This window comes from Perognathus longimembris, chromosome 4, assembly GCF_023159225.1.
Source record: "Perognathus longimembris pacificus isolate PPM17 chromosome 4, ASM2315922v1, whole genome shotgun sequence".
Taxonomy (NCBI): domain Eukaryota; kingdom Metazoa; phylum Chordata; class Mammalia; order Rodentia; family Heteromyidae; genus Perognathus; species Perognathus longimembris.
Window position 1 is genome coordinate 797,787 of NC_063164.1, and position 27,717 is coordinate 825,503.

The following is a 27,717-nucleotide window of genomic DNA, read 5'->3' on the forward strand; positions in this document are numbered from 1 at the left end:
GAGCTGGGGAGGTGGGGGGAGCTGGGGAGTTGGGGAAGTTGGGGAGGTGAGGGAGCTGGGGAGGTGGTGGGGGAGCTGGGGAGGTGGGGGAGCTGGGGAGCTGGGGGGAGGTGGTGGGAGCTGGGGAGGTGGGGGGGCTGGGGAGGTGGGGGAGCTGGGGAGGTGGTGGGGGAGCTGGGGAGAGGGGGAGCTGGGGAGGTGGGGGAGCTGGGGAGGTGGGGGAGCTGGGGAGGTGGGGGGAGCTGGGGAGGTGGGGGAGCTGGGGAGGTGGGGGGGAGCTGGGGAGGTGGGGGAGCTGGGGAGGTGGGGGGAGCTGGGGAGGTGGGGGGAGTTTGGGGGGTGGGGGAGCTGGGGAGGTGGGGGAGTTTGGGGGGTGGGGGAGCTGGGGAGGTGGTGGGGGAGCTGGGGAGGTGGGGAGCTGGGGAGGTGGGGGAGCTGGGGAGGTGGGGGAGCTGGGGAGCTGGGGAGGTGGGGGAGCTGGGGAGGTGGTGGGGGAGCTGGGGAGGTGGGGAGCTGGGGAGGTGGGGGAGCTGGGGAGGTGGGGGAGCTGGGGAGGTGGTGGGGGAGCTGGGGAGGTGGGGGGCTGGGGAGGTGGGGGAGCTGGGGAGGTGGGGGAGCTGGGGAGGAGGGGGGGAGCTGGGGAGGTGGGGGGGGGAGCTGGGGAGGTGGGGGAGCTGGGGAGGTGGGGGGAGCTGGGGAGGTGGGGGAGCTGGGGAGGTGGGGGGGGAGCTGGGGAGGTGGGGAGCTGGGGAGGTGGGGGAGCTGGGGAGGTGGGGGGAGTTTGGGGGGTGGGGGAGCTGGGGAGGTGGGGGAGCTGGGAGCTGGGGAGGTGGGGGGAACTGGGGAGGTGGGGGAGCTGGGGAGGTGGGGGAGCTGGGGAGTTGGGGGAGCTGGGGAGCTGGGGAGGTGGGGGAGCTGGGGAGCTGGGGAGGTGGGGGGAGCTGGGGAGGTGGGGGAGCTAGGGAGGTGGGGGACCTGGGGAGGTCAGGGAGTTGGGGAGGTGGGAGCAGCTGGGGAGGTGGGGGAGCTGGGGAGGTGGGGGAGCTGGGGAGGTGGGGGGAGCTGGGGAGTTGGGGAAGTTGGGGAGGTGAGGGAGCTGGGGAGGTGGTGGGGGAGCTGGGGAGGTGGGGGAGCTGGGGAGGTGGGGGGAGGTGGGGGAGCTGGGGAGGTGGGGGAGCTGGGGAGGTGGGGGAGCTGGGGAGGTGGTGGGGGAGCTGGGGAGATGGGGGAGCTGGGGAGGTGGGGGAGCAGGGGAGGTGGGGGAGCTGGGGAGGTGGGGGGAGCTGGGGAGGTGGGGGAGCTGGGGAGGTGGGGGGGAGCTGGGGAGGTGGGGGAGCTGGGGAGGTGGGGGGAGCTGGGGAGGTGGGGGGAGTTTGGGGGGTGGGGGAGCTGGGGAGGTGGGGGGAGTTTGGGGGGTGGGGGAGCTGGGGAGGTGGTGGGGGAGCTGGGGAGGTGAGGGAGCTGGGGGAGGTGGGGGGAGCTGGGGAGGGGGGGGAGCTGGGGAGGTGGGGGGAGTTTGGGGGGTGGGGGAGCTGGGGAGGTGGTGGGAGTTTGGGGGGTGTGGGGAGCTGGGGAGGTGGTGGGGGAGCTGGGGAGGTGGGGAGCTGGGGAGGTGGGGGAGCTGGGGAGGTGGGGGAGCTGGGGGAGGTGGGGGGAGCTGGGGAGGTGGGGGAGCTGGGGAGGTGGGGGGGGAGCTGGGGAGGTGGGGGAGCTGGGGAGGTGGGGGGAGCTGGGGAGGTGAGGGGAGTTTGGGGGATGGGGGAGCTGGGGAGGTGGGGGAGCTGGGGAGGTGGGGGGAGCTGGGGAGGTGGGGGGATTTTGGGGGATGGGGGAGCTGGGGAGGTGGGGGGAGTTTGGGGGGTAGGGGAGCTGGGGAGGTGGTGGGGGAGCTGGGGAGGTGGGGAGCTGGGGAGGTGGGGGAGCTGGGGAGGTGGGGGAGCTGGGGAGCTGGGGAGGTGGGGGAGCTGGGGAGGTGGTGGGGAGCTGGGGAGGTGGGGAGCTGGGGTGGTGGGGGAGCTGGGGAGGTGGGGGAGCTGTGGAGCTGGGGAGGTGGGGGAGCTGGGGAGTTGGGGGAGCTGGGGAGCTGTGGAGGTGGGGGAGCTGGGGAGCTGGGAGGTGGGGGGAACTGGGGAGGTGGGGGAGCTGGGGAGGTGGGGGAGCTGGGGAGCTGGGGAGGTGGGGGAGCTGGGGAGTTGGGGGAGCTGGGAGCTGGGGAGGTGGGGGAGCTGGGGAGCTGGGGAGGTGGGGGAGCTGGGGAGGTGGGGGAGCTAGGGAGGTGGGGGACCCTGGGGAGGTCAGGGAGTTGGGGAGGTGGGAGCAGCTGGGGAGGTGGGGGGAGCTGGGGAGGTGGGGGAGCTGGGGAGGTGGGGGGAGCTGGGGAGTGGGGAAGTTGGGAAGGTGAGGGAGCTGGGGAGGTGGTGGGGAGCTGGGAGGTGGGGGGAGCTGGGGAGCTGGGGGGAGTGGTGGGAGCTGGGGAGGTGGGGGAGCTGGGGAGGTGGGGGAGCTGGGGAGGTGGTGGGGGAGCTGGGGAGGTGGGGGAGCTGGGGAGGTGGGGGGGAGCTGGGGAGGTGGGGGAGCTGGGGAGGTGGGGGGAGCTGGGGAGGTGGGGGGAGTTTGGGGGGTGGGGGAGCTGGGGAGGTGGGGGGGAGTTTGGGGGGTGGGGGAGCTGGGGAGGTGGTGGGGGAGCTGGGGAGGTGAGGGAGCTGGGGAGGTGAGGGGAGCTGGGGAGGGGGGGAGCTGGGGAGGTGGGGGGAGTTTCGGGGGTGGGGGAGCTGGGGAGGTGGTGGGGGAGCTGTGGAGGTGAGGGAGCTGGGGAGGTGGGGGGAGCTGGGAGGGGGGAGCTGGGGAGGTGGGGGGAGTTTGGGGGGTGGGGGAGCTGGGGAGGTGGGGGAGCTGGGGAGGTGTGGGGGAGCTGGGGAAGTGGGGGAGCTGGGGAGGTGGTGGGGGAGCTGGGGAGGGTGGGGGAACTGGGGAGGTGGTGGGGGAGCTGGGGAGGTGGGGGGGAGCTGGGGAGGTGGGGGGGAGTTTGGGGGGGGTGGGGGAGCTGGGGAGGTGGGGGGAGTTTGGGGGGGTGGGGGAGCTGGGGAGGTGGGTGGAGTTTGTGGGGTGGGGGAGCTGGGGAGGTGGTGGGGGAGCTGGGAGGTGTGGGGAGCTGGGGAGGTGGGGGAGCTGGGGAGGTGGGGGAGCTGGGGAGGTGGGGGAGCTGGGGAGGTGGTGGGAGCTGGGGAGGTGGGGGAGCTGGGGAGATGGGGGAGCTGGGGAGGTGGGGGAGCTGGGGAGGTGTGGTGGGGAGCTGGGGAGGTGGGGGAGCTGGGGAGGTGGGGAGCTGGGGAGGTGGGGGGAGCTGGGGAGGTGGTGGAGGAGCTGGGGAGGTGGGGGAGCTGGGGAGGTGGGGGAGCTGGGGAGGTGGGGGGAGCTGGGGAGGTGGGGGAGCTGGGGAGGTGGTGGGGGAGCTGGGGAGGTGGGGGAGCTGGGGAGGTGGGGAGCTGGGGAGGTGGGGGAGCTGGGGAGGTGGTGGAGGAGCTGGGGAGGTGGGGGAGCTGGGGAGGTGGGGGAGCTGGGGAGGTGGGGGAGCTGGGGAGGTGGGGGAGCTGGGGAGGTGGGGGAGCTGGGGAGGTGGTGGGGGAGGTGGGGAGGTGGGGGAGCTGGGGAGGTGGGGGGAGCTGGGGGGGTGGTTGGGGAGCTGGGGAGGTCGGGGAGCTGGGGAGGTGGGGGAGCTGGGGAGGTGGGGGAGCTGGGGGAGGTGGGGGAGCTGGGGAGGTGGGGGAGCTGGGGAGGTGGGGGAGCTGGGGAGGTGGGGAGCTGGGGAGGTGGGGAGCTGGGGAGGTGGGGGAGCTGGGGAGGTGGTGGGGGAGCTTGGGAGGTGGGGGGAGCTGGGGGAGGTGGGGGAGCTGGGGAGGTGGTGGGGGAGCTGGGGAGCTGGGGAGGTGGGGGGAGCTGGGAGGTGGTGGGGGGAGGTGGGGGAGGTGGTGGGGAGGTGGGAGGTGGGGAGCTGGGTTTGATCAGTGGGGGGGGGGATCTGGGATCCTCTCTCCCTGAGTGTTGGCCTTTAGGACTGCCCTCTAGTGAGGACAGTTGCAGGTGACGGGAGCACGGGGAGCCGAGGTGCAGGTGGCGGGAGCACGGGAGCACGGGGAGCTGAGGTGCAGGTGGCGGGAGCACGGGGAGCACGGGGAGCACGAGGAGCCGAGGTGCAGGGTGACGGGAGCACGGGGAGCACGGGGAGCTGAGGTGCAGGTGACGGGGAGCACGGGGAGCACGGGGGAGCTGAGGTGCAGGTGGCGGGAGCACGGGGAGCACAGGGAGCACGGGGAGCACGGGGAGCCGAGGTGTGGGTGGCGGGAGCACGGGGAGCACGGGGAGCACGGGGAGCCGAGGTGTGGGTGGCGGGAGCACGGGGAGCACGGGGAGCACGGGGAGCACAGGAGCACGGGGAGCACGGGGAGCCGAGGTGCGGGTGACGGAGCACGGGGAGCACGGGGAGCACGGGGAGCTGAGGTGCAGGTGGCGGGAGCACGGGGAGCACGGGGAGCTGAGGTGCAGGTGGCGGGAGCACGGGGAGCACAAGGAGCTGAGGTGCAGGTGGCGGGAGCACGGGGAGCACGGGGAGCTGAGGTGCAGGTGGCGGGAGCACGGGGAGCACGGGGAGCTGAGGTGCAGGTGGCGGGAGCACGGGGAGCACGAGGAGCTGAGGTGCAGGTGGCGGGAGCACGGGGAGCCCAGGTGCAGGTGGCGGGAGCACGGGGAGCACGGGGAGCACGGGGAGCACAGGGAGCCGAGGTGCGGGTGATGGGAGCACGGGGAGCACGGGGAGCACGGGGAGCTGAGGTGCGGGGTGGCGGGAGCACGGGGAGCACGGGGAGCACGGGGAGCCGAGGTGCGGGTGACGGGAGCACGGGGAGCATGGGGAGCCGAGGTGCGGGGTGGCGGGAGCACGGGGAGCACGGGGATCACGGGGAGCACGGGGAGCCGAGGTACAGGTGGCGGGAGCACGGGGAGCCGAGGTGCAGGTGGCGGGAGCACGGGGAGCTGAGGTGCAGGTGACGGGAGCACAGGGAGCACGGGATGCACGGGGAGCACGGGGAGCCGAGGTGCAGGTGACGGGGTGCGCAGGGAGCACGGGGAGCCGAGGTGCAGGTGGCGGGAGCACGGGGAGCACGGGGAGCACGGGGAGCCGAGGTGCAGGTGGCGGGAGCACGGGGAGCACGGGAAGCACGGGGAGCACGGGGAGCCGAGGTGCAGGTGGCGGGAGCACGGGGAGCACGGGGAGCACGGGGAGCCGAGGTGCAGGTGGCGGGAGCACGGGGAGCACGGGGAGCCGAGGTGCAGGTGGCGGGAGCACGGGGAGCATGGGAGCACGGGGAGCCGAGGTGCAGGGTGACGGGAGCACAGGGAGCATGGGGAGCACGGGGAGCACGGGGAGCCGAGGTGCAGGTGACGGGAGCACAGGGAGCACAGGGAGCACGGGGAGCACGGGGAGCCGAGGTGCAGGTGGCGGGAGCACGGGGAGCACGGGGAGCCGAGGTGCAGGGTGGCGGGAGCACGGGGAGCACGGGGAGCCGAGGTGCAGGTGGCGGGAGCACGGGGAGCACGGGGAGCCGAGTGCAGGTGGCGGGAGCATGAGCAGCACGGGAGCACGGGTAGCCGAGGTGCAGGTGATGGGAGCACGGGGAGCACGGGGAGCCGAGGCGCAGGTGGCCGGGGAGCACGGGGAGCACGGGGAGCTGAGGTGCAGGTGGCGGGGAGCACGGGGAGCACGGGGAGCACGGGGAGCACGGGGAGCACGGGGAGCCGAGGCGCAGGTGGCGGGAGCACGGGGAGCACGGGGAGCACAGGGAGCACGGGGAGCCGAGGCGCAGGGTGGCGGGGAGCAAGGGGAGCACGGGGAGCACGGGGAGCACGGGGAGCACGGGGAGCCGAGGTGCAGGTGACGGGAGCACGGGGAGCACGGGGAGCCGAGGTGCAGGTGGTGGGAGCATGGGGAGCTGAGGTGCAGGTGACGGGAGCACGGGGAGCACGGGGAGCACGGGGAGCCGAGGTGCAGGTGGCGGGAGCACAGGGAGCACGGGGAGCACGGGGAGCCGAGGTGCAGGGTGGCGGGAGCACGGGGAGCACGGGGGAGCCGAGGTGCAGGTGGCGGGGGGAGCACGGGGAGCTGCCGATGGAGCCCCCACCAGCGGGGGGGGGGGGGGGGTTGGGGGAAGCCACTCTGGGGGGGGCCCCACGCGGGCGGGGCCCCTGACTGGAGACCCCGCCGGGCTGCCGGGAGGAGCCCCGCGTCCCCGCAGCTGCCAGCTCCCTCACCCCGCGGGTGCCGCTCCGCCCAGGCTGCCGGCCACGATCTCCCGGATGCGGGCGGGCACCCGCGTGGGGCGAGGCCGGCCCGCCGTCTCCGCGCACCGTCAGCGCCCGGTCTTCCCTGCGGGCCAGGGGGCCCAGGACGGTGTCCTCCAGCCTCTGCAAGACAGCCCCGCCCGCGCCCTGGCTGCCGGCCGGCTCTGCCCCGCGGCCGCACCCCACGCACGCCCCCCGGAGCCCGCGGAGCCCCCACGCCCCTGCTGTCCTGGAGGGAGTGGGGTGAGGCCGGGCACAGGCCTCAGGTAGGACTGCGTGTCGCAGGAGGGAAGGGGTGCTGCCCCCACCACCCCCCCGCCAGCCAAGGCCCGTGCTGGGGCCGGGCCTGGGTCGGCTCTGTCCCTGGGCAGGGCTGAGTGCTGGCCCGGTCACTGCGCCTTGCTCTCCCTCCCTCCTTCCGTCCCCCCCTCCCTCCCTCCGTCCCTCCCTCCCTCCCCTCCTTCCCTCCCCCCCTCCCTCCTTTCCCTCCCCCCCCTCCCTCCCTCCCTCCCTCCCTCCCTCCCCTCCCTCCCTCCCTCCCTCCCTCCCTCCCGCCTTCCTCCCTCCCGCCTTCCCCTTGTGCTGCACCCAGTGTTGCAACACCAGGCCCAATAAAAGGCCTGTCCTGAGCTGAGCGCTCTCTGCCTGCCTGTGGTCTGTCACCAGTGGAGCAGGCTGAGCTGGGGCAGGCTGAGCTGGGGCAGGCTGGGGCTTCCGTTCCTGGCAGCCGCAGGACCCTGGGCTTTTTAGCCATGACAAGGCCCTTGGGGAGGCCCGGGCAGCCCCGAGAGGCGGGGGGTGGGGCTCAGGTCTGTAATCCTAGCTACTCAGGAGGCAGAGACTGGGAAGGTTGCAGTTCAAGGTCTGCCTGGGCAAACATGGTCAAGAGACCCCATCTCAAGGGGCAGGAAGCTGGGCATGGTGGCGGGCACCTGTGCCTTCCCAGCTATGGGACGGGGGGACCCCTAAACAGGAGACCTGCTGGGAAAAATAATGTGGGCCCCATTTAAAACCCCAGAGAGTCTGTAGGAGCTGAGCACCCCAATCTGCAAAACCCCACAGGGAAACACCGGAAAGCGAGGGCCCCGTGCTGGAAGCCTGAGGGCTGGTGGGGCCATTCCAGAGAGAGTGGACAGCGCGGGCGGGGAGCCGAGGAGAGCAGCCGAGAAGCCGGGACTTCAGAGGAGGCCAGCGAGGGCCTCAAAGGGTCAGGGCGGCGGAGACCCCACCCTGGGCACCACGCCTCTGCCTGCAGCCCCCGGGAGCAATGAACCAAGCCCCCAGCGCCCCAGAGCCCCCAGCCTCTGCCTTTGGACTCAAGGCTATCAGCACCCAAGAGCCCCCGGGGGGCCTGCGTGTCCCTGGGGACAGGCAAAGGAGACCTCGCTAACCGCTGGGGGGCCGCAGGGGTCCGAGCAGCCCCGTGCTGGGGTGGTGACCAGCCGGTGGAGGGGGTGGGGAGTAGGGATGGGGGGGGCGTCCAGGGCTGGCTTATTCCATACCAGAGGGAACTGGGGAGGACGGCCACCAGCCCGCCTGGCCTGCCACATTAGGGACCTCAGAATTGAAGGTGATGAAAAACGGGGCTGGGGGATGGGAGACGACACCCACTCCCAGGGACCCCCCCCCCAGTGCAGCCCCAGCCCTCCCGGTGCGCCCCCAGAACCACACCCCCCCTCCTCTCGCTCCCAAGCCATGATGAAAGGGCCTGTTCTTCCCACAGTTGAGTCTCCCCAAATCCCCGTCCACCTGGGTGGTGGGGTGAACACCCCGCATTCCATCTTTCCAGTGCCCCGGGGCCTCTGTCCAGCCCAGACTCAGGCCTGGGGCTGCCCGGGGAAGAGTGGGGGGGCCGCTTCCCGGGGGGTGCGCTCCCCCACCACCATCTCTCCTCCTCCCGACCCCACGCGGGCCTCTTTCCGTGTGGCCCCCCACGCACCCGGCTGCCTCCCCATCTAGACTCCCCGAGTGTGCGAGCCCCTCTGCGGATGGCCGACAGACCCCCAGAGTCCCCCGCGCCCGGCATGGCACCGGACAGGTCCCTTCAGATTCCTGGGCGCCCTGCAAAGGGCTCCACTCAGAAGGAGGCCTGTGAGCCCGGGTCGGGCGACCACCTCCCCTGGGGTGGGGTGTGCCCTGCAGGGCGCCGCAGGAGGTGCCCTTACCCACCCCCCAGAGGACCCCAGCCTGCACTGAGAGGGGGCCCAGGCTCCACTCCCTGCCAGGCAGGCCAGGAAGGACCCCGTGCCAGCCCCACCCAGGGGGAGACGGCCGGAAGGGCCCCCAGCCATCGCCTGCCCCCAAAGGTCTTGTTTCTCAGAGGGGGAAACTGAGGCCCAGAGGAGCAGCAAGAAGCCTTCCAGGCCCCAGGGTCAGTCGGGCCAGCCCCACCCGGCGGGGGCCTCCCAGGCCGGAAGGACCCGGCCCCCCGCCCCGCCCGCCCGCCCCCTCCCCGCGCCCCCCCTGGGCACCGGAGGCGCCACACGCTAACGGGAAGCGGGCGGTGCGCTGAGAACTTGACTCATGGCTCGCGTTCACAGAGGGTCACTTATTAACTGAGACGTCCCAGAGGCGCGGCGGGCGTAATGGGTTCCAGCTGTGGCCCGGTGCCTGCGAAGGCCAAGGCCGGCGGAGTGGGAGGGGCACGGGGAGGGGGCGGGGACGCGGGGGGGAGAGGAGGTGGGGGGGAAGCACGGGGCTCCAGGACAGGGGGGCCCGGGGGGGGGGCAGGGGAGGGGCGTGGGGGGGCACCGGGGTGCGGGGGCCACGGGGGAAGGCGCGGGGGTGGGGGGCAGGGGAGGCCCACGGGGGCTCCAGGGCGGGGGAGTGTGGAGGAGGGGTGCGGGGAGGGGCGCGGGGGAGGGGGCGGCCCCCTCCTCCCAGGCTGTGGACCCGGCGCCCCTGCCCCGCGCCTCCCCCCACCCCCCACCTGCAAGCTGCACTCCGGGGCCGCAGGGCGGGCCTCCTCCAGGGCCCGGGCCTTCTATACGGCTGGGTTCTGGGGACTTGGGGGGCCTCCTGGGGAACTCCGGCCACCAGAAGGGAATCTCAGGCTGGAAACCAGTTTTCCCCAAGATCCCAGACCCGCCCTGACCTCTGCACCTAAGGGGTGGGAGCGGGGCTCCCCTCTAAGACTGTAGGCCGCCGCCTCCTGAACCCCCGGGGTGCCACCAGGGCACTGTGACCCCGTCACTGTCCCTGCCAGACCCCATGGTGATCTGGGCCTTCCTGGGCCTCAGCCTTGGGGGGCTGCAACTGAATGTTTGGGGGGTGAACTGGGCAGGTGGGGGACCCAGGGCGGGGACCGCACGCAGCTGGCCCCCCTCCCTCTCTCCTGCCCTCTCCCCTCGTGGGGAAGGTCCCGGCTCACGTGGCTTGGGAGTGAATGACTTCTGGAGCCAGCTCCCTCCTGTGGACGCGGGTCCCCTCTGCACGTGGGCAGGAGACTCTGGGATGTTCCCGGTCCTCTCCTTGTCCCCACTCCCCGCCCCCCCCCCCCATTCTGGATCTGGGCCCAAAGGTTCCAGGTAGGAGCCCCTTCCCCCCCACCCCCCCGCGGCCTTCACCTGAGCCACAGCGACGGTGCCAAGCGGCCAGGCAGGGCCCCTGCTGGTCCACCGTCCAGTGAACAGACAGACTGGCACGAGGCTGGGCTCCAGCTGCAGGGTCTGGACCACAGCTCTGCTTCTACTCCTGCACCTAGGGTGTGCCCCCCCCCCCCAAGTCTGGGGCTTGGTCCCTCCGACTTCAAGGCCAGAGGTGTCTGGAGCCCTAGAGGGGCCATGACAGGGCCCCAGCGCAGCTTCTGGTGGGAGGAAGGGGTCCCACCAGAGCCCAGCTCCCGGGGGCAGGGGGGTCCCCCTGGTCCTCAGGACCCTGCCTGGCCATCCCTGCCCTGGATGAGCCAAGGACTGGGCGGGGCAGGGGGGCCGGGGCCCCCGGGGGACCGCCGCCCACTGGCAGGGTCAGCGCCTGGGCAGGGCGTGCCGGGCCTCCCTCACCGCTGTCTAGAGTGACACCCGGCAGCAGGGCCAGGCCCCGCGTGAGCAGCAAAGGCGTGCAGGGGCTCTCGGTCCAGGCATCGGGGCCGGGCCGGGGCAGGAGGGTGCACAACCCCATTCCTACAGGTGAGCATAGTGCTGTCCTTCCCAGGCGGCAAGTCAGGCAGAAAATGTCAACACTCCATGGGAGCCACGGGGCTGGAGGCCAGTAGCCCCGTTCTCTCTCTCTCTCTCTCTCTCTCTCTCTGGTGTTTAAAATTCAGGACCTCACAAATGCACACCTTACTTGTTCAGCTGGCTTTCCACCATTTGAACCACATCTCCAGCCATGTTTTTCGTTGCTTATTTTGGAGATGAGAGTCTGGCAGGCCCTGCCTTTCCCCATCGCTGGCCTTGAACTGTGATCCTTGGATCCACGCTCCTGACTAGCCGGGATGTGATCCTTCTGAGCTGGCTCTACAGTCAGGACTTCAAAGGCCGGGTGGGAAACACCTCCCTCTCACCGGGACCCTCTCGCAGGCCAAGTAGCTTGGTCAGCTCCTCCGAAGACCACAGGGGCCTGCCTGCATGTGGCAGGGCAGGGGTGTGGGGGCGCTAAGGACAGGAGGCAAGAGGACAGGGTCACTTCCCTGCCTCCATGCGCTGTGCTCATGGCCACAAACCCATCTCTGCAAAGGACGGGTCGGCGGACGCGGGACGGGGTCGGCGGACGCGGGACGGGGTCGGCGGACGCGGGACGGGGTCGGCGGATGCAGGATGGGGTCAGCAGATGCAGGATGGGGTCAGCGGATGCAGGACGGGGTCGGCGGACGCGGGACGGGGTCAGTGGACGCAGGAGGGGGTCAGTGGACGCAGGACGGGGTCAGTGGACGCAGGAGGGGGTCAGTGGACGCAGGACGGGGTCAGTGGACGCAGGAGGGGGTCAGTGGACGCGGGACGGGGTCGGCGGACACGGGACGGGGTCGGCGGACGCGGGACGGGGTCGGCGGACGCGGGACGGGGTCGGCAGGGAGAGTAGAAAGGGATTGGATTTAGCGACTCCAGAGCTGGACTGGGCTCTTGTGTGCCGCAGGCAGGCAGCAGGCGACCCCCGTGCACCCAGAGTACCTGGGCCCCACCCCGGGGTGGCAGGAGCAGGGCTGGGGGAGGGAGGCAGAGCCCAAGGGCAGTCTAGGGCCCCGTGTGCCCGCAGGGGTGGAAGGTCCCAGTGCCGGGGCCTGCAGGAGGAGGCCGGCAGTGCCCCCTGGCGGCCGTGGGGGGCCTGCAGCGGGGCCGCACGGTGGAGCTCCGGAGGGAGGCCGGGCCGGCCAAGGCTTCCTAGAACTTTCCACCAGCAGCTGTTCTGACGTCTTTCCTCCTGACCTGGATGGGAGTCTCTAGTCTCCTCGTCCTTGGTGGGGAAGGCCAGGCCAGGCAGTTGGGGACTTGACCGAGGCCACTCCTCACAGGGGCCTCCTCTGCATTTCCTAGGGTTACTACGGGACCAGCACCCGTGCACGCAGATAGAAGCCCCTGGGACCTGGACTGCCAGCCCCCGCCCATGCACCCGAGCACACAGTTGGAGGCCCGCGGCCTTTCCTGCCTCCTGCCTCTCTCAGCCCGGCCCCGCCAGGAGCAGGCCCAGCCAGCGGAGGAGGGCCGAGGGCAGGCCTCAGCGGATGTCTGGTACCATGCCCCCGGCTTAGCCTGCGCCGAGGGCTAAGGGTGAGACGGGGCTGGGCAAGGAGCAGGGCAGGGAACCGGGAAGGGGTCTCGTGTGTCAGCATTTAGCCGGGATGCTCAGATACCCACAGGAGTGGCTGCAAACCCAGTGGGGACCCTGGAAGGCATGAGTCACCGACTGCAAGGCTGGGAGCTGGGCGTGTTCCCAAGGTGAGGATGCTGTCTGTCTGTCTGTCTGTCTGTCTGCTCAGGGCTCCTGGGAATAAGATGGAGGGCCGACTAGAGAGACCCACAAGCCGGGCGCTGGTGGCTCACGCCTGTGATCCTGGACTCAGGAGGCTGAGCTCCGAGGACTGCAGTTTGAAGCCAGCCAGGGCCTGATAGTCCATGAGACGCTTATCTCCAATTAACCACCAGAAAACCCGGAACACAGGGGGTGGGGGGAGGGGGAGGAGGAGGGAGCAGAGAGAGGGGTGCCAGGCAGCTGAGAACGCTGGAGCCGCGGGGGTCACACATGTGGGGCCGGAGTGGTCTGAGCTGCCGTGGGGTCTTGCTTCGAGGGAAGTTTAGGCGCTAAATGTAGGCAGCAGGTAGGAGTGTGAACTGGTGGGTTTGCTACGGAAAGCGGGGGGTGGCGGTTTTGCGTGGCGTGTGTGCGTGGCGTGTGCGTGGCGTGTGCGTGGCGTGTGCGTGGCGTGTGGGTGGCGTGTGCGTGGCGTGTCGGTGGCGTGTGCGTGGCGTGTGGGTGGCGTGTGCGTGGCGTGTGTGTGGCGTGTGCGTGGCGTGTGGGTGGCGTGTGCGTGTGTGCGTGGCGTGTGCGTGGCGTGTGGGTGGCGTGTGCGTGGCATGTGCGTGGCGTATCGGTGGCGTGTGCGTGGCGTGTGCGTGGCGTGTGGGTGGCGTGTGCGTGGCGTGTGGGTGGCGTGTGCGTGGCATGTGCATGGCGTGTGCGTGGCGTGTGCGTGGCGTGTGCGTGGCGTGTGGGTGGCGTGTGCATGGCGTGTGGGTGGCGTGTGCGTGGCGTGTGGGTGGTGTGTTCGTGGCGTGTGGGTGGCGTGTGCGTGGTGTGTGCGTGGTGTGTGCGTGGCGTGTGCGTGGCGTGTGCGTGGCGTGTGCGTGGCGTGTCGGTGGCATGTGCGTGGCGTGTGGGTGGCGTGTGCGTGTGTGCGTGGCGTGTGGGTGGCGTGTGCGTGGCGTGTGGGTGGCGTGTGCGTGGCGTGTGCGTGGCGTGTCAGTGGCGTGTGGGTGGCGTGTGGGTGGCGTGTGCGTGGCGTGTGCGTGGTGTGTGCGTGGCGTGTGGGTGGCGTGTGCGTGTGTGCGTGGCGTGTGGGTGGCGTGTGGGTGGCGTGTGCGTGGCGTGTGCGTGGCGTGTGCGTGGCGTGTCGGTGGCGTGTGGGTGGCGTGTGGGTGGCGTGTGGGTGGCGTGTGCGTGGCGTGTGCGTGGCGTGTGGGTGGCGTGTGCGTGGCGTGTGTGTGGCGTGTGTGTGGCGTGTGCGTGGCGTGTGGGTGGCGTGTGTGTGGCGTGTGGGTGGCGTGTGGGTGGCGTGTGGGTGGCGTGTGCGTGGCGTGTGCGTGGCGTTTGCGTGGCGTGTGGGTGGCGTGTGCCGGGGCGAGCCGTGCGGTCCCCCAGGCCGGCTCATGTTCACAGGGGTGAGGTGGGAGAGGGGCCTGGAACGGGGCTTCGTGGGGCGGGTGGCCTCTCTCTCTGTGGTCTGCTTTGTCTCGCTGTGTGCGGGGGGGGGGGTAGGGGTGCGGTCACGTCGGCCTCAGCCCTCTCGGATCCCTTCCCTCCCTTATTTAATGTTAGTATTGTTTTGCACTGGTCCTGGGTCTTGAACTCAAGGCCTGATGCTGTCCCTGAGTTGTTGTTTTTTTTTTCTTCGTCTCAAGGTTAGCACTCCACCATTGGACCCTCAGCTCCACGTTTGGGTTTTTGGTGGTTAATTGGAGAGGAGTCTCACCAACGTTCCTGCCTGGGCTGGCTTTGGGCTGTGATCCTCAGAGCTCAGCCTCCCGAGGGGCCCGGGTGGCAGGTGGGGGCCCCCGGAGCCCGGCCCTTCTCTTACTTAAGTACCACGCCTTTCACGTGGTCTTCTAAATTCTAAAGAGCAGCTGTCACCACAAACCCCAGGAGAACCGGCTTGTGTTCACGCGTGAACGGACAGCTTCACGTTTGAGAAGCACATACACGGAGATGCCGGGGCCCATGGAAACCGAGGGCAGAGGCGGGAGCTGGGCCCCGTGGGGAGCTGGGCCGGGGCTGGGGTGGGGCAGGGGGCGGGGGGGGGGGAGCCGGCAGGGGGCGAGCGGAGACAGGGCTTACTGGGGAGAGTGTTAACTGTACAGGATGACAGTTCTGGGGACGCTGCCAAACTGTGCACCGAAAAATGGCTAAAAGGGTCAATTTTATGTTTACACACACATATACATAGATGCATATATACATATATATATATATATATCTCCACAAAGCAAGTTTCAGCTACAATGGGCACATTCCTGGAAATCAGAACACAGGACAGTCTGAGATGCCCCCTGGCTTCCCCATGTGTAGATGGACGAGGGCCGGACAGCCTCTCCAGGCCTGGCCCCCGTCTGGACGGGCAGCTATCTGGGCATCTCTGGCGCCTGCCTGCTGCCTGCCCAGGTGTAATTGCATCGAGATTGCCATCACCGAAGCGCAAATAACAGGTGTTGCCCGGGTGACGGCCCAGACCCGGCGGGCCCCACGAGACTTTCCGATGACAGCTGGGCCAGGGACGCCGAGGGCCCCTCCCATGCCCGACAGGCACCCATGCCCACACCAGGGACCTCAACGCCATCCTGGGTTTCCTTTTCAAACCTGGCAGCCACCGTAGCAAGTCATGTCCCGGGGTGGGGTGGGGGGGCTGCTTCCAGCACCTGGAGGGAGGGAGGGAGGGAAGGAGGGAGGGAAGGAGGGAGGGAGGGAGGGAGGGAGGGAGGGAAGGAGGGAGGGAGGGAGGGAGGGAAGGAGGGAGGGAGCCCACACAGGGTGCAGTGAAGGCCGCACGGGACAGGAGGCCTGTAAACTGTACCCAGCCTCCCTTCATGCGCTGTTTGCCAGCCCGGCTCCCCAAAGCTGCCCCGAGACCCCGTCCAAGCAGGGTGGGGAGGCCTCCCCGGGGAAGCTCGCCCTCCTTGGGCACCCTCCTGCCTTTCACATCCGAATCCGGCCTTCAGCCTGTGCCCGGCGCGGGCCCCTGCATCTGCCGTCTCGCCTCGGGGCACCCCCTGTGGAGAACCCCTCCCTCGCAGTCTCGAAGACCACGTGTCCCCACCCCAAGCATGGCGTCGAGGGTCTGAGAGCTGGTTAATGAACACCACTGAGTCAGCTGGCCCGGTGGGGGGGGGAGGGTCCCTGTCTGGCCCATCGGGGTGCTGTGAGACCCACCGCCTGGATGTGGGGGCCAGAACCTGAGGAAGGGAGAGCAGGGGTTCAGATGTGCGAGGTGAGGGGAGAGGGAGGCCCAGGGCAGGACTCGGGGGGCAGTCTGGGAAGCAGGGGGAGGGAGAGGGCCGTGGGAGATAAGTTATAGGACCGTATGGTCTTGTGGTGATTGCAGAGTGCAGGGTCCCCCCCACACACACACCCCTCCCCCGCCACACGGACCAGAGAGAGAACAGCGGAGGAGCCCGGAATAGAATAGTGCCAGTGTGGAATTGCGGGCCCACAGGCTGCGTGCCCAAGGCTCTGAGGGGGCGGCCTCGGCCACCGCAGGAAGGAGGCAGAGGGCGGGCCCCAGAGCGGCTGTGTTTGCACGCTCGCGTTCACGCCGGACATGTGGGCAAGGAGGAAAGTGGCCCTGGACGTCAGGGAGGTGCGTCTGGCCCCCCTTCCCAGCGCCCATCTACAGCGTCCTTGGGACCGGCTCTCTACCAGCCACACATGCAGGGCCCCCACCCACTGACCTGGATCACGGAGTCCAGCCCCAGCCTGGACTCCCACTGCCCTGGGACACGGGGCCCAGCCCCAGCCTGGACTCCCACTGCCCTGGGACACGGGGCCCAGCCCCAGCCTGGACTCCCACTGCCCTGGGACACGGAGTCCAGCCCCAGCCTGGACTCCCACTGCCCTGGGACACGGAGCCCAGCCCCAGCCTGGACTCCCACTGCCCTGGGACACGGAGCCCAGCCCCAGCCTGGACTCCCACTGACCTGGGACACGGAGCCCAGCCCCAGCCTGGACTCCCACTGCCCTGGGACACGGAGCCCAGCCCCAGCCTGGACTCCCACTGCCCTGGGACACGGAGCCCAGCCCCAGCCTGGACTCCCACTGCCCTGGGACACGGAGCCCAGCCCCAGCCTGGACTCCCACTGCCCTGGATCACGGAGTCCAGCCCCAGCCTGGACTCCCACTGACCTGGGACACGGAGCCCAGCCCCAGCCTGGACTCCCACTGCCCTGGGACACGGAGCCCAGCCCCAGCCTGGACGCCCACTGACCTGGATCACAGAGTCCAGCCCCAGCCTGGACTGCCCAGGGGCCTCCGCTCCGCCATGCTCACTGGAGGCAGAACTCATGAGTGCAGAGCTTTGGTCTTTGCCTGGCCGGGCCTCCTGTGTGCCGCCTCGCACCTGGTTGGTACCGGCACCCTGTCCAGCCGTCCTGGCCTGACTTGATCGGTGAGACCACACACCAAACAAGCCATGGGCATTGCTGTGGCAACTGACGCCAAGGGCTGGGTTTCCGTGGAAACAGGTACAGGACTCCTCATGGGGACTAAGGAAGCTGTGGCTGGAAGCCGCTTCCCTGGACACCTGGAGTGAGGCTGGGGGGGGGGGAAGGAGGGAGGGGGGACTGGGCTCCCCCAAGCCCCAGGGCCCTTTTCTTCTGTCCACACGCCAGGAGTCAGAGCTCAGGGGCTCAGGTGCAGGTTCCTCTCTACCCAGAAACGCTCTCTGATTTAACCCACAGTCACCAGCCCAACGCCGTGTCACGGAAGCCACATTCCAAGGGCAAAGGAGACGCTGCGGCCCCACCCTTGCCCTTGGAGGGGCCCTCTGGAGCCCGGTTTCCTGGGGCCCTCCTCCGGGGTTGCCTGGATCCTGGTCCTGGCCGGGCAGACTCGCCTTTCTTTCTACTCAGCTGACCGCGAAGTCTGCCGGGGCGGGGGTGGGGTGGCGGCAGCCAGCTGGGGCGGAAGAGGTCTGCGGGAAGGGTGTGCCCCGTGCCAGGAAGGGCACCTGCGGTGGTGTCCAGACTGGCCCTCTCCACTCCAGCTTGGGCTTCTGGGGCCTCAGGACTGGTTCCAGCACCCACGGGCCTGTGAGAACCCCCCAGGGGCTCCCCATTCCCACCTGGGATGTCTCTGAGCCAGGCCGGTGCTGGTGGGAATTCGGCAGCCACTGGGAGTGACTGCTCCTCTCCTGAGAGGGGCCCGCCCGCATGGGGGGCCGGGTGTCGGGATGCACCCCATCTCCCTCAGGGATCTGGGTTTGAGGGCTCTGCCAGGCAGGTCTGGAAGGGACTGAAAAGTAAGGGCAGACGGCTGGTCTTCCGTGCGCCTGTCCCAGTGCTGCCAGGGTGGGGCCGAGATGGGCCCGGCCCTCGGGCCAGCCGCAGCCCACCAGGGGTCCAGGTGGGGCTCCGGTGGACTCCGGAGGCCGGCGGGTTCCAGGCTCACTCTCCCGTCGCCCCGCAGGCCCCTCCCGGGCCACACACGCAGAGCCTGGGGGTTCCTCGCCAACGTGGAGGTCCCGACTCATGGACTGTGGCTTGGGCACTTCCGTGGACCTTAAGAAAAGGAGGGCTGGGCGTGGGGCGAGCAGGGAGGGCGGCCTCCGTGCCACGCCGAGCAAAGGTGCGGAGAGGGACTCCGCTGAGCACCATCGGACGGCCCACCCGCCGGAGCCAAACTCCCCGGCCAGCAGCCCGCCCGTCCGCGGGGCACCGAGTCACTGCCCGCCGAGACAGCAAGTCAGATACCAGTGTGGTGACAGCCCCACGGGCAGCCCGGGGCCACGGCAGGGGCAGAGCACACCGCGTTCCTCCACACCCTCTTCCCGAGACTTGTCCCTTGCCTGACCCGGGCTGGGAGGCCTCCTCGGCGGCGGCCGGGGTGCGCGGCACCCTCCTCATTCCCGGGGACTGAGTGTGGCCGGGTGGCCGGGTGGGGCAGGGGAGAGGCCGAGCAACCCTGTCCTCTGCACAGGGAGTGCCCTCAGGGCATTTCACAGGACCCCCAGGGCTGGGCTGGGGGGGTCGAGTCGTGGGAGATGACGTAAAGAGAGCGGCCGGTTCCTCCTCCAAGAAGGGGCCGCCACTCACCCCTCCCCGGCTTGCCTGTTCAGAGGGCGGCCAGTGGCTTCTGTAACGACGGACCAGGGACGGTCCTGGGACGTGACTGCGGGGACGCTCGGGGACCCCGCCCGCCACCTCACTCTCGGGACTGCTGGAGACGGAACCCCAAAACGCGGCAGGGAAGGGGCCAGGCGGGAGCAGGGCGGGGCAGGGGTGCCTGGAGAGGGAACCCCAGAACACGGCAGGGAAGGAGCCAGCCGGGAGCAGGGCGGGGCAGGGGTGCCTGGAGAGGGAACCCCAGAACACGGCAGGGAAGGGGCCAGGCGGGAGCAGGGCGGGGCAGGGGTGCCTGGAGAGGGAACCCCAGAGCACAGCAGGGAAGGGGCCAGGCGGGAGCAGGGCGGGGCAGGGGTGCCTGGAGAGGGAACCCCAGAACACAGCAGGGAAGGAGCCAGCGGGAGCAGGGCGGGGCAGGGGTGCCGGGCAGCCTGCCCTAGGATCTAAAGCTAAGAGCTAAAACTCCAGCTGACGGTTCATGATTCAGAAGGCTGAGGACTGTGGTTCAAAACCAGCCAGGGGAGAAAAGCCTGGGAGTCTCTGTCTCCAAAATAATCAGCAAAAAACCTGGGCTGGAGGTACGGCTCAAGTGGCAGAGCATCAGCAGAGCAAGTGTGAGGCCCTGAGTTCACACCTTGCACCAGCAACCACACAAAACAAAGAGGAAACAACCTGTGCACATCACAGGAGAAGGCACGAGGACAGCTCCGAGACCATTATGGGAGAGAAGACTTGCGAACGATTTGTCCAACAGAGGATGAAGACCGTTCATTAACAGACGCCGTGTTCACGAGGCGTCAGCAACCATCCTGGCTACAGAGTAGGTAGAAGCAGCCTAGGTGTCTGTTGAGGGAGGAGCCAATCCTTCTGTGGTCCATGCGGACAGGAGGGTTGCTTGCTGTAGGGAGGGAAATCGATGTAGCACACGGGGGGTGCACAGCGGTGGGCTCCGTGGTGTGACCCACGAAACAAGTGAACTGATGAACCCCAGGCGCCGAACCTGTGACCCGCAGAACAAGTGAACCGGTGAACCCCAGGCACCGAACCTGTGACCCACGGAACAAGTGAACCCATAAACCCCAGACGGTGAACGTGTGACCCACGGAACAAGTGAACCAATGAACCCCAGACGCCGAACCTGTGACCCACGGAACAAGTGAACCAATGAACCCCAGACGCCGAACCTGTGACCCACAAGTGAACCGATGAACCCCAGACGCCGAACCTGTGACCCACAAGTGAACCGATGAACCCCAGACGCTGAACCTGTGACCCACGAAACAAGTGAACTGATGAACCCCAGGCACCGAACCTGTGACCCACAAGTGAACCGATGAACCCCAGACGCCGAACCTGTGACCCACAAGTGAACCGATGAACCCCAGACGCCGAACCTGTGACCCACAAGTGAACCGATGAACCCCAGACGCTGAACCTGTGACCCACGGAACAAGTGAACTGAGAACACCAGATGCTGAACCATGTCTTGTCCGAGTGGAGGCAGCTAAAGGGAGGGAGGTAGGGAGGGAGGGTAGGCGGATGGAGCCCAGGTGTGGAAGCGGAGCTGGGGAAGGGAGGGGACGGTAGACCGGAGAAGGATGGAAGGGGTGACACAGGTCAGGCTGCACTGTGCTCACGAATCACCTTGTTGAAACTCCATGGACAACTATGTGGAGATAATAAACATTAAGCTAAAACACAAACAAACACAATGGAGGATTCCAACCCGGGCGGCGATGAGGCACTGCGATCAGCCAATCACAGAAGACGTGGCATGGCATTTCCATGACAGCCCAAGAAACAGAAAGAAGGAGGGTGGGTGCCCGGGCTGGGGAGGGGCAGGCGGTGGACATGGTGCCCGGGCGGTGGGCGTGGTTTCCGGGCGGTGGACATGGTGCCCGGGCGGTGGGCGTGGTTTCCGGGCGGTGGGCGTGGTTTCCGGGCGGTGGGCGTGGTTTCCGGGCGGTGGACGTGGTTTCCGGGCGGTGGACGTGGCGCCCAGGCCCGGGAGGGGCCGTAGTGTGAACGTGGTGTTTCCTGGGGAGAGTTGCAGGTGGACGAGGTGGAGGTCCCGGCGTGGACGGAGGTGATGGCCGCCCACCAGCCTGTGCGCCCCTCATCCCAGCAAGCGCCATGCGGGAGGCGGTGGACTGCAGCGCTCACCTGGAGCCCTGACCACCCCAGGCGGTGCGGCCAAGGGCCGAGCAATGCTGGGGTTCTCGTCTGCGCCCCGAGGTGGGGACTGAGCGTAGCGCTGGGCCCGCGGGGACCATCAGGAGTACTGACTCACGGGGGAGCAGTGATCCTCCTCTTGCTTCGCCATTCTGGGTGGGGTGCATACCTCCCCCGCAGAGCCCCTCACGGGCAGAGGTGGGGAGGGGAGGGCTTCCCGCTAGGCCCCAGTGCCAGAGAACACCTCGTGCCTCCGGCCAGGTGCCGGCAGATTATGTTTGACCCTCAGAGCAGCCCTGGCTTAGCTGGGCGCCGGTCCTCACCGGCAACCTGCCGGGTCAGCAGGCGTGATGGCCAGCCGGGCCCGGCCTTGCCGACGCTGAGAACTTGGCCGTGTCGAGTAGACTGAGCTTGGTGGCGGCGTCCCAGAGCCCTGGCTGCCCACGCTGTGCGGACGCTGACTTGACCAGGACGGGCGTCTGGCTTTACCGGGGCAGAGGGGACAGCGAGCCCGCGTCGGTGGCCTCCTGATCCTCAGTCCAGAGCTTCCAGAAAGACAGGGCTGCGAGCTCCCTGGACCACATGGAGATGGGCCCGGAAAACGTGGGTGTGTTCCTCAGGCCCGAGTCTCTGCATCTCCACCAGGTGCCTGGGCACAAGGTCCCTGTCAGACCCCCGTGGAGAGAAAGGCCACTGCCTCCCCGCCACGCCCCCTTAGAAGGCCGGAGTGAGGACCGTGAGCCGAGGAGAGGACTGGAAATGTCCGTGCTCTGCGCCACCCCACCGTGCTCGGGAGCCCATGAGGGGAACCCGCGATGCAAGCAGACACGGAGCACAGCCCAGGAAGATGAGCCCCCAGAGCTGGACCAGGCACCCTGTGCTCCTCAAGCAAAAGCGGGACACCCGGACCTCAGGCTGCAGCCTCGGCCGAGCCGCGGACCTCACGTTTCCAGGGGTGAGCTGCCCGCCTGTGGCGTCCGCCTGGAGCCCAGGAACCCCGGCCACCGGCTCAGGGCCGCCCCTGCCCAGCCGGCCACCCCCACCAGGCACCGCGCAGAGCCCCTCGTCCTCCCGAGACCCGCGCCCGGGCGCCGCTCCGCCGCCACGTCCCCTCCCGCCCGGGCCTTCCCGGTGCACCCGGGAATTCCTGAAATACGGGATCTGTGGGCTTGTCCCCAGCCGCGCGCAGGAGGAGCCCACACAAGCAGCCGCGCGCGGCCGCGCAGGCCGCCGAGGACCCCCCCGGTCCAGGCGGAGCCACGTCCCGCTTCTCACGCGTCTGCCATCCCCTGCTCTGTCCATCCTGTGGGCGGGCCTGCGTCCAGGACCCAGGGAGCTGACCAGCCTCAGGAAGTGACCTCCCACCTGCCAGAGGGGCCGCGGGGAGGACCGGGCCTGCCTGCCGGGGCCTGGCCCCCCCAGCCCCGCATCCAGCGAGTGTCGGGCTCTGAGCTATGGCAAGGGAAGCTGCGGGGATCTGAGGGTCCCGGGGCAGGAGCCTGAGCAACTGCGCCCAAGGAGGGGCAGAGAAATGTGGGCAGCCCACAGAACCCGGGGAATTCTGGGGAGAAACCCGTCCTTGCTTACGGGGGCCTGCTCTTGCAGCGGGACCTCACAGAGGCCTTGCACGCCCCTCCCTGGACGGTGTGCAAAACACTCTGGCGAGAGCGCACAGCCGCCCGCAGCCCGCAGCCGGGGGTCAGTGGGGAGGCTTCCTCCTGCCTGCTGGGACTTGCCCAGCCCTGCGCAGGGAGTGCCGTGGGTGGGGCCCAGCAGGTGCAGCTGGCAGGTGGAGCCAGCAGGCTGCTTTCCCCAGAACCCGACGGCTCCAGCTCCAAGGCCAGGTGGGTGCCAGCTCCTCTCAGACGAGGAGCCAGGGGGCAGGGTGGACAGCCTGAGGGTCCCCAGGGGGGCAAGGTGGACAGCCTGAGGGCCCCCGGGTGGACAGCCTGAGGGCCTCCGGTGGGGGGCAGGGTGGACAGCCTGAGGGTCCCCGGGTGGGGGGGCAGGGTGGACAGCCTGAGGGTCCTGGGTGGGGGGGCAGGGTGGACAGCCTGAGGGCCTCCGGTGGGGGGCAGGGTGGACAGCCTGAGGGTCCCCTGGTGGGGGGCAGGGTGGACAGCCTGAGGGCCTCCGGTGGGGGGCAGGGTGGACAGCCTGAGGGCCTCCGGTGGGGGGCAGGGTGGACAGCCTGAGGGTCAGTAGGGGGGCAGGGTGGACAGCCTGAGGGTCCTGGGTGGGGGGGCAGGGTGGACAGCCTGAGGGTCCCCAGGGGGGCAGGGTGGACAGCCTGAGGGTCCCCAGGGGGGCAGGGTGGACAGCCTGAGGGTCCCCAGGGGGGCAGGGTGGACAGCCTGAGGGTCCCCGGGTGGGGGACAGGGTGGACAGCCTGAGGGCCTCCGGTGGGGGGCAGGGTGGACAGCCTGAGGGTCCCCGGGTGGGGGGGCAGGGTGGACAGCCTGAGGGTCCCTGGGTGGGGGGGGCAGGGTGGACAGCCTGAGGGTCCCCGGGTGGGGGGGCAGGGTGGACAGCCTGAGGGTCAGTAGGGGGGCAGGGTGGACAGCCTGAGGGTCCCCAGGGGGGCAGGGTGGACAGCCTGAGGGCCTCCGGTGGGGGGCAGGGTGGACAGCCTGAGGGCCTCCGGTGGGGGGCAGGGTGGACAGCCTGAGGGCCTCCGGTGGGGGGCAGGGTGGACAGCCTGAGGGCCTCCGGTGGGGGGCAGGGTGGACAGCCTGAGGGTCCCCGGGTGGGGGGGGCAGGGTGGACAGCCTGAGGGTCCCGGGTGGGGGGCAGGGTGGACAGCCTGAGGGTCCCCGGGTGGGGGGGCAGGGTGGACAGCCTGAGGGTCCCCGGGTGGGGGGCAGGGTGGACAGCCTGAGGGCCTCCGGTGGGGGGCAGGGTGGACAGCCTGAGGGTCAGTAGGGGGGCAGGTGGACAGCCTGAGGGTCCCGGGTGGGGGGGGCAGGGTGGACAGCCTGAGGGTCAGTGGGGGGGCAGGGTGGACAGCCTGAGGGTCCTGGGTGGGGGGGGCAGGGTGGACAGCCTGAGGGTCCCCAGGGGGGCAGGGTGGACAGCCTGAGGGTCAGTGGGGGGGCAGGGTGGACAGCCTGAGGGTCCTGGGTGGGGGGGGCAGGGTGGACAGCCTGAGGGTCCCCAGGGGGGCAGGGTGGACAGCCTGAGGGTCCCCAGGGGGGCAGGGTGGACAGCCTGAGGGTCCCCGGGTGGGGGGGCAGGGTGGACAGCCTGAGGGTCAGTAGGGGGGCAGGGTGGACAGCCTGAGGGTCCCCAGGGGGGCAGGGTGGACAGCCTGAGCGTCCTGGGTGGTGTGGGTGGCAGGTGAGACGCTGGGGTCTGGTCCTGACCACCGCCTCACAGCAGAGGCCAGGGGAGCGCAAGTGTGCCGGGAGACGCCAGGCCTGGTCTCGGCCTCGCTGCTTTCCGGGCTGCCGTAGGGAAACCCAGGCCCCTCAGGGGGGCCTGCGCAGCTCTCCTCCCCCCTTCACCAAGCCACGGGGACTCGGGGGTCCTGGGTAGCGGACGCCACCTGTCCTCTCCTGGGCCACGGGGACTCGGGGGTCCTGGGTAGCGGACGCCACCTGTTCCACGGGAGAGGCTGGGTCGGGGAGGGCCCGGCTGGCAGAGGCCCCGCTCTGCGGCCGTCAGGGTGGGTTTGGGACACGCGGGCCCCAGCGGTGCAGTCCAGGGGCTCTGAGCCTGAGCGTGGCACACCGCCGTGTCACCTCGGGCCGGAGGCCGGGACTCGGGGCCGCGTGGGAGGCAGGAGGGAGGCTGGAGGGTAGAGTAGGCGGCGGGCCCGGCCCCCGACTCGCCGGGCCGCCCCGGGGACGTTTCTAATCGTCGCCGACTGACTCACCTCCGCTTCAAAGGCCTTGGCCCTGGTTCAGCTATTTAACCCGCGGCCCCGTCACTGCGGAATCCACTCCCGGGGAGCCGAGCCCCGCCGCAGGCCCGCCCCGCTCCCCGCCACCGCCTCCCGCCCCGGCCGCGGCCGCCCCGCTCACGATGCCCGCCTCGCGCCTCCCGCCGCCGGCCACGGAGGGGCAGGTGTGTCTGTGGCACCACTACCTGCTGGCCATCCGCTCGCGGGAGGCCGCGCGCGTCCGGGACTACCACGGCGCGGAGAACGTGCTGCTGACGGTGCTGGAGCGCGTGCACGCCCTGGACCCCCGCTTCCTCGTGGACTACTCCCGCGGCCCGGGGGCCCTCCAGTTCGCGCTGCGCTCCTCCGAGGGCCCGCTGGACGTCGAGGTGCCCCTGCGGCTGGACCCCGAGGACCTCCTGATCGAGGGGCCGGAGGCCGCCGGGCCCGGGGACGGTCCCGCCCGCTGCCGCCTGGGCGTCCCCGCGGCCGCGGCCGGCCCTGGAGCCCTGGACGGCCCACGACGTCTTCAGCGCCGCCTCGGAGGGCGGCGCCCCGTGCCGGGGGGCACATCGTCCCGGGCAAGGTGCTGCGCGTCCTGCGGGACCTTCTGGTGGCGGCCGCGGTGTACTGCAGGCACCACGGCCTCGTCCCACCAGGTAGCGGCGCGCGGCGGGGGGCGTGCGCGGGGCGGGGGGTGTGCCGGGTGCGGGGGGTGTGCACTGCGTGCTCAGAGATGTGCCTGCCCACCGCACGTGTGCAGGTGTGCGAGCGCGTAGTGGGTAGCTGTGTGTGTGCGCGCGCGTGTGCGTGAGTGCGTGTGTGCGTGCGCGCGTGCGTGCGTGCGTGCGTGTGTGGTGTGGTGTGTGGTCTGGGCCTGCGATCTGGGGGGCCGCACGCTGGTCTTCAGAGCCCCCAAACCTCTAAGGAAGCAGACGATGAATCCCCGGCGATCGTGGTGATTTGGGGAATGACGTTTTTATGGGTGCTGTTTTTCTGCGTGCTGTGCCTGGGACTTGAACTCAGGGCTGGGGCTCCATCCCTGAGCTGCTTCTGTGCTCAAGGCCGGCGTTCAACCCCTTTAAGCCACAGCTCCACTTCTGGCTTGGTGGTGGTTAACTGGAGATAAGAGTCTCACGGCCTGGGCTGGCTTCGAACCGTGATCCTCAGGTCTCAGCCTCCTGAGCAGCCGCGATCACAGGCGTGAGCCCCCGGCACCGTTGGGGGCTGCTTTCAAAGGCTAGGGATTCATGACCGTGTTGTTTCAGCTGGCACGTGTTGTTTCCTGGGCACGGTGCAGCTGTCACTCACGCCTGCTGAGATGGCCCCTCAGCCTCTGACAGTCACGTTGTGTGTGCGCGTGTGTGTGCACAGGGGTGCGGGTGTAAATGTGTGTGTACACGCATGGGAATGCATGCGGCGCGTGGGTGTGGGCACAGGTGTGCCTGTGTTGGTTTCGATTCATGGCCAAGAGCTCTTGAGGTGATCTGGGGCTCTGGGTCTGGGTGGGCAGGGCTCCTTCAGCAGGGAGGGCCGGGAGGGTGGGTGCAGCCTGTGTGGGGGGGGGCAGGGGGACGCTGGGGAGGGAGCCCCTCTTCCTGGAGGTCGCAAGGAGCACGGGTGGGAACGGAGCGCCCTGCAACTCCTGGGAGGGGATGGGCTGCGACCAGGCAGCTGTCCCTTCCTCGCTGGGGTTTGCTGACTCCAGCCGCCTTCCCGGTCCTTCCCACCCCTCGCGTGCCCCACGAGGCCAGGGACCGGCGAGGCCAGCGCCCTCCTGGCCCTCAGTGACGGCCGGGCCACCTGCGGGTGCCAAGGCCAGGGACCGGCGTGGCCAGCGCCCTCCTGGCCCTCAGTGACGGCCCGGGCCACCCGCGGGTGCCGTTCCGGTCCGGTCCTCAGCTACCGGGCAGACGGGCCTGCTCTTTCCTTGCCTCTTCTTGGGCCCTGGGGAGGGGAACCCCAGAGCCACGGCCTGGCACCCCGTCTGCCGGTGGGCTCCAGCAAGTCCTCGCGTGTCCCTCGGTACCAGGGAGGACGGCGTCTGGAGGCGGGTGCTCCCTAGGCCTGCCTGGTCCCGGGCAGGCAGCTGACCGCCGAGTCCAGACACTGTCGCTCGCCGTCCGGCTCCTGCGTTCCTCGGCCCCTCGAGCCCTCGTCCAGTCATCTCCAGAACCTTCTAATTACTGCGCTGACGGGGCAAAGCCCTGTCTGTCTTCTTCCTGGCCAACATGGCCGTTCCCCCTCGGCCCTGTCACCCCCCAGGCTGAGCCTCCTGCTGGGGAAAGCAGGGGCTCTGCCGGGCCCCAGGGCGGCCTGGGCAAGCTGGCAGTGCCTCCTCCGGCTTCCCGAGAGGCCCTGGAGCCTGGTCCCTACCCCCCCCCCCCCCCACAGCTCCAGGCCTGCTGCCAGGGCGCAGCTGGGCCTGCGGAAGATTCCAGGCATTGCTCCCAGCACTTACCTTGGAAGGGAGGCACGAAGCTGGGGCCACCACCTTGGAACCGGTGGAACCAGCTGGGGCTCAGGGGCCAGGTGAGCCCAGGTGGGGCTAGCCACCGACCAGCCGTCCCTTCCCCAGAAGACGGGCCAGCAGGCCCCTGGTGGGGCTCTGATGGGGGCACCTCAAATCCTGGGCAGAGAGGGCTGTGGGGACCTTTGCCCCCGCACTACAGGGGAAACTGAGGCTCACGGGGGATGGAGGGCTGTGGGGACCCTTTGCCCCCGCACTGGGGGGAAACTGAGGCTCATGTGGGATAGAAAGGCCTAGAAGGTGGCCCAAGAGAAGCTGTTGTGGAGCTGATGGGGCGCAGGTGCTCCCCGTAGGCCCTCAGGGCCACGGTGGGAGGCCCAGGCCCAGGCACCCCCAGGACCGTCCTGACGGCGGCCCGGGCCCCTCACGGGACAGGGCTGTGGGGAGGAGGGCGACTGCCCTGCTGGCCTGTGGGGGGGGGGGTGATGGACAGCTCATGCCTCTTTAGCCCCCCACGCTCCCCGACCCGCGGGAGAGACGGGAAGGCGCGCCCCGACCGGGGTGGACCCCCCTCACTGCTGGCACAGTTTGATTTGAAGGAGGAGGTCACAGAGCAGAAGGCCGGAGGGCCCTGGGCGCAGAGAGGCCACCTGTCCACGCCAGCCCCTGGACAGGACGTGGGGAGGGGGGTCACCAGGCCACCGCCCTCTCCCGGGGCACCGAGACCTTTCTCGACACTGTGAGTTGTTTCTCACGTGGACCTGAACCGGGGCCGGGCCTGGCTCCGGCTTAGTAGCCCCTGCTACGCAGCGTGAGGTCCACTTGCGCCCGCGGAGGCCCCAGACCCGAGTGTGCGGAGGGGGCTGGCGGGGCGGGGGAGG

At 69.8% G+C, this 27,717-nt stretch overlaps 2 protein-coding genes across 2 annotated transcripts in view; one reads left to right on the forward strand and one right to left on the reverse strand.

Annotated features, from left to right (window-relative positions):
- Positions 1–17,722, reverse strand: part of Crocc2 (ciliary rootlet coiled-coil, rootletin family member 2) — a 71,768-nt gene extending 54,046 nt beyond the window's left edge. The window contains 4 exon segments of the mRNA XM_048344316.1: positions 6,313–6,371; positions 6,373–6,456; positions 16,460–16,591; positions 17,108–17,722. Of these exon segments, the coding sequence (XP_048200273.1) occupies positions 6,313–6,371; positions 6,373–6,456; positions 16,460–16,591; positions 17,108–17,722 (890 nt within the window).
- Positions 17,723–24,509: 6,787 nt separating this feature from the next.
- On the forward strand, positions 24,510–27,107 carry Mab21l4 (mab-21 like 4). Its single transcript, XM_048344319.1, is given in 6 exon segments — positions 24,510–24,866; positions 24,868–24,930; positions 24,932–25,025; positions 26,432–26,565; positions 26,761–26,898; positions 27,039–27,107. Coding segments are annotated over 6 exon segments (855 nt in total).
- Positions 27,108–27,717: the final 610 nt, after the last annotated feature.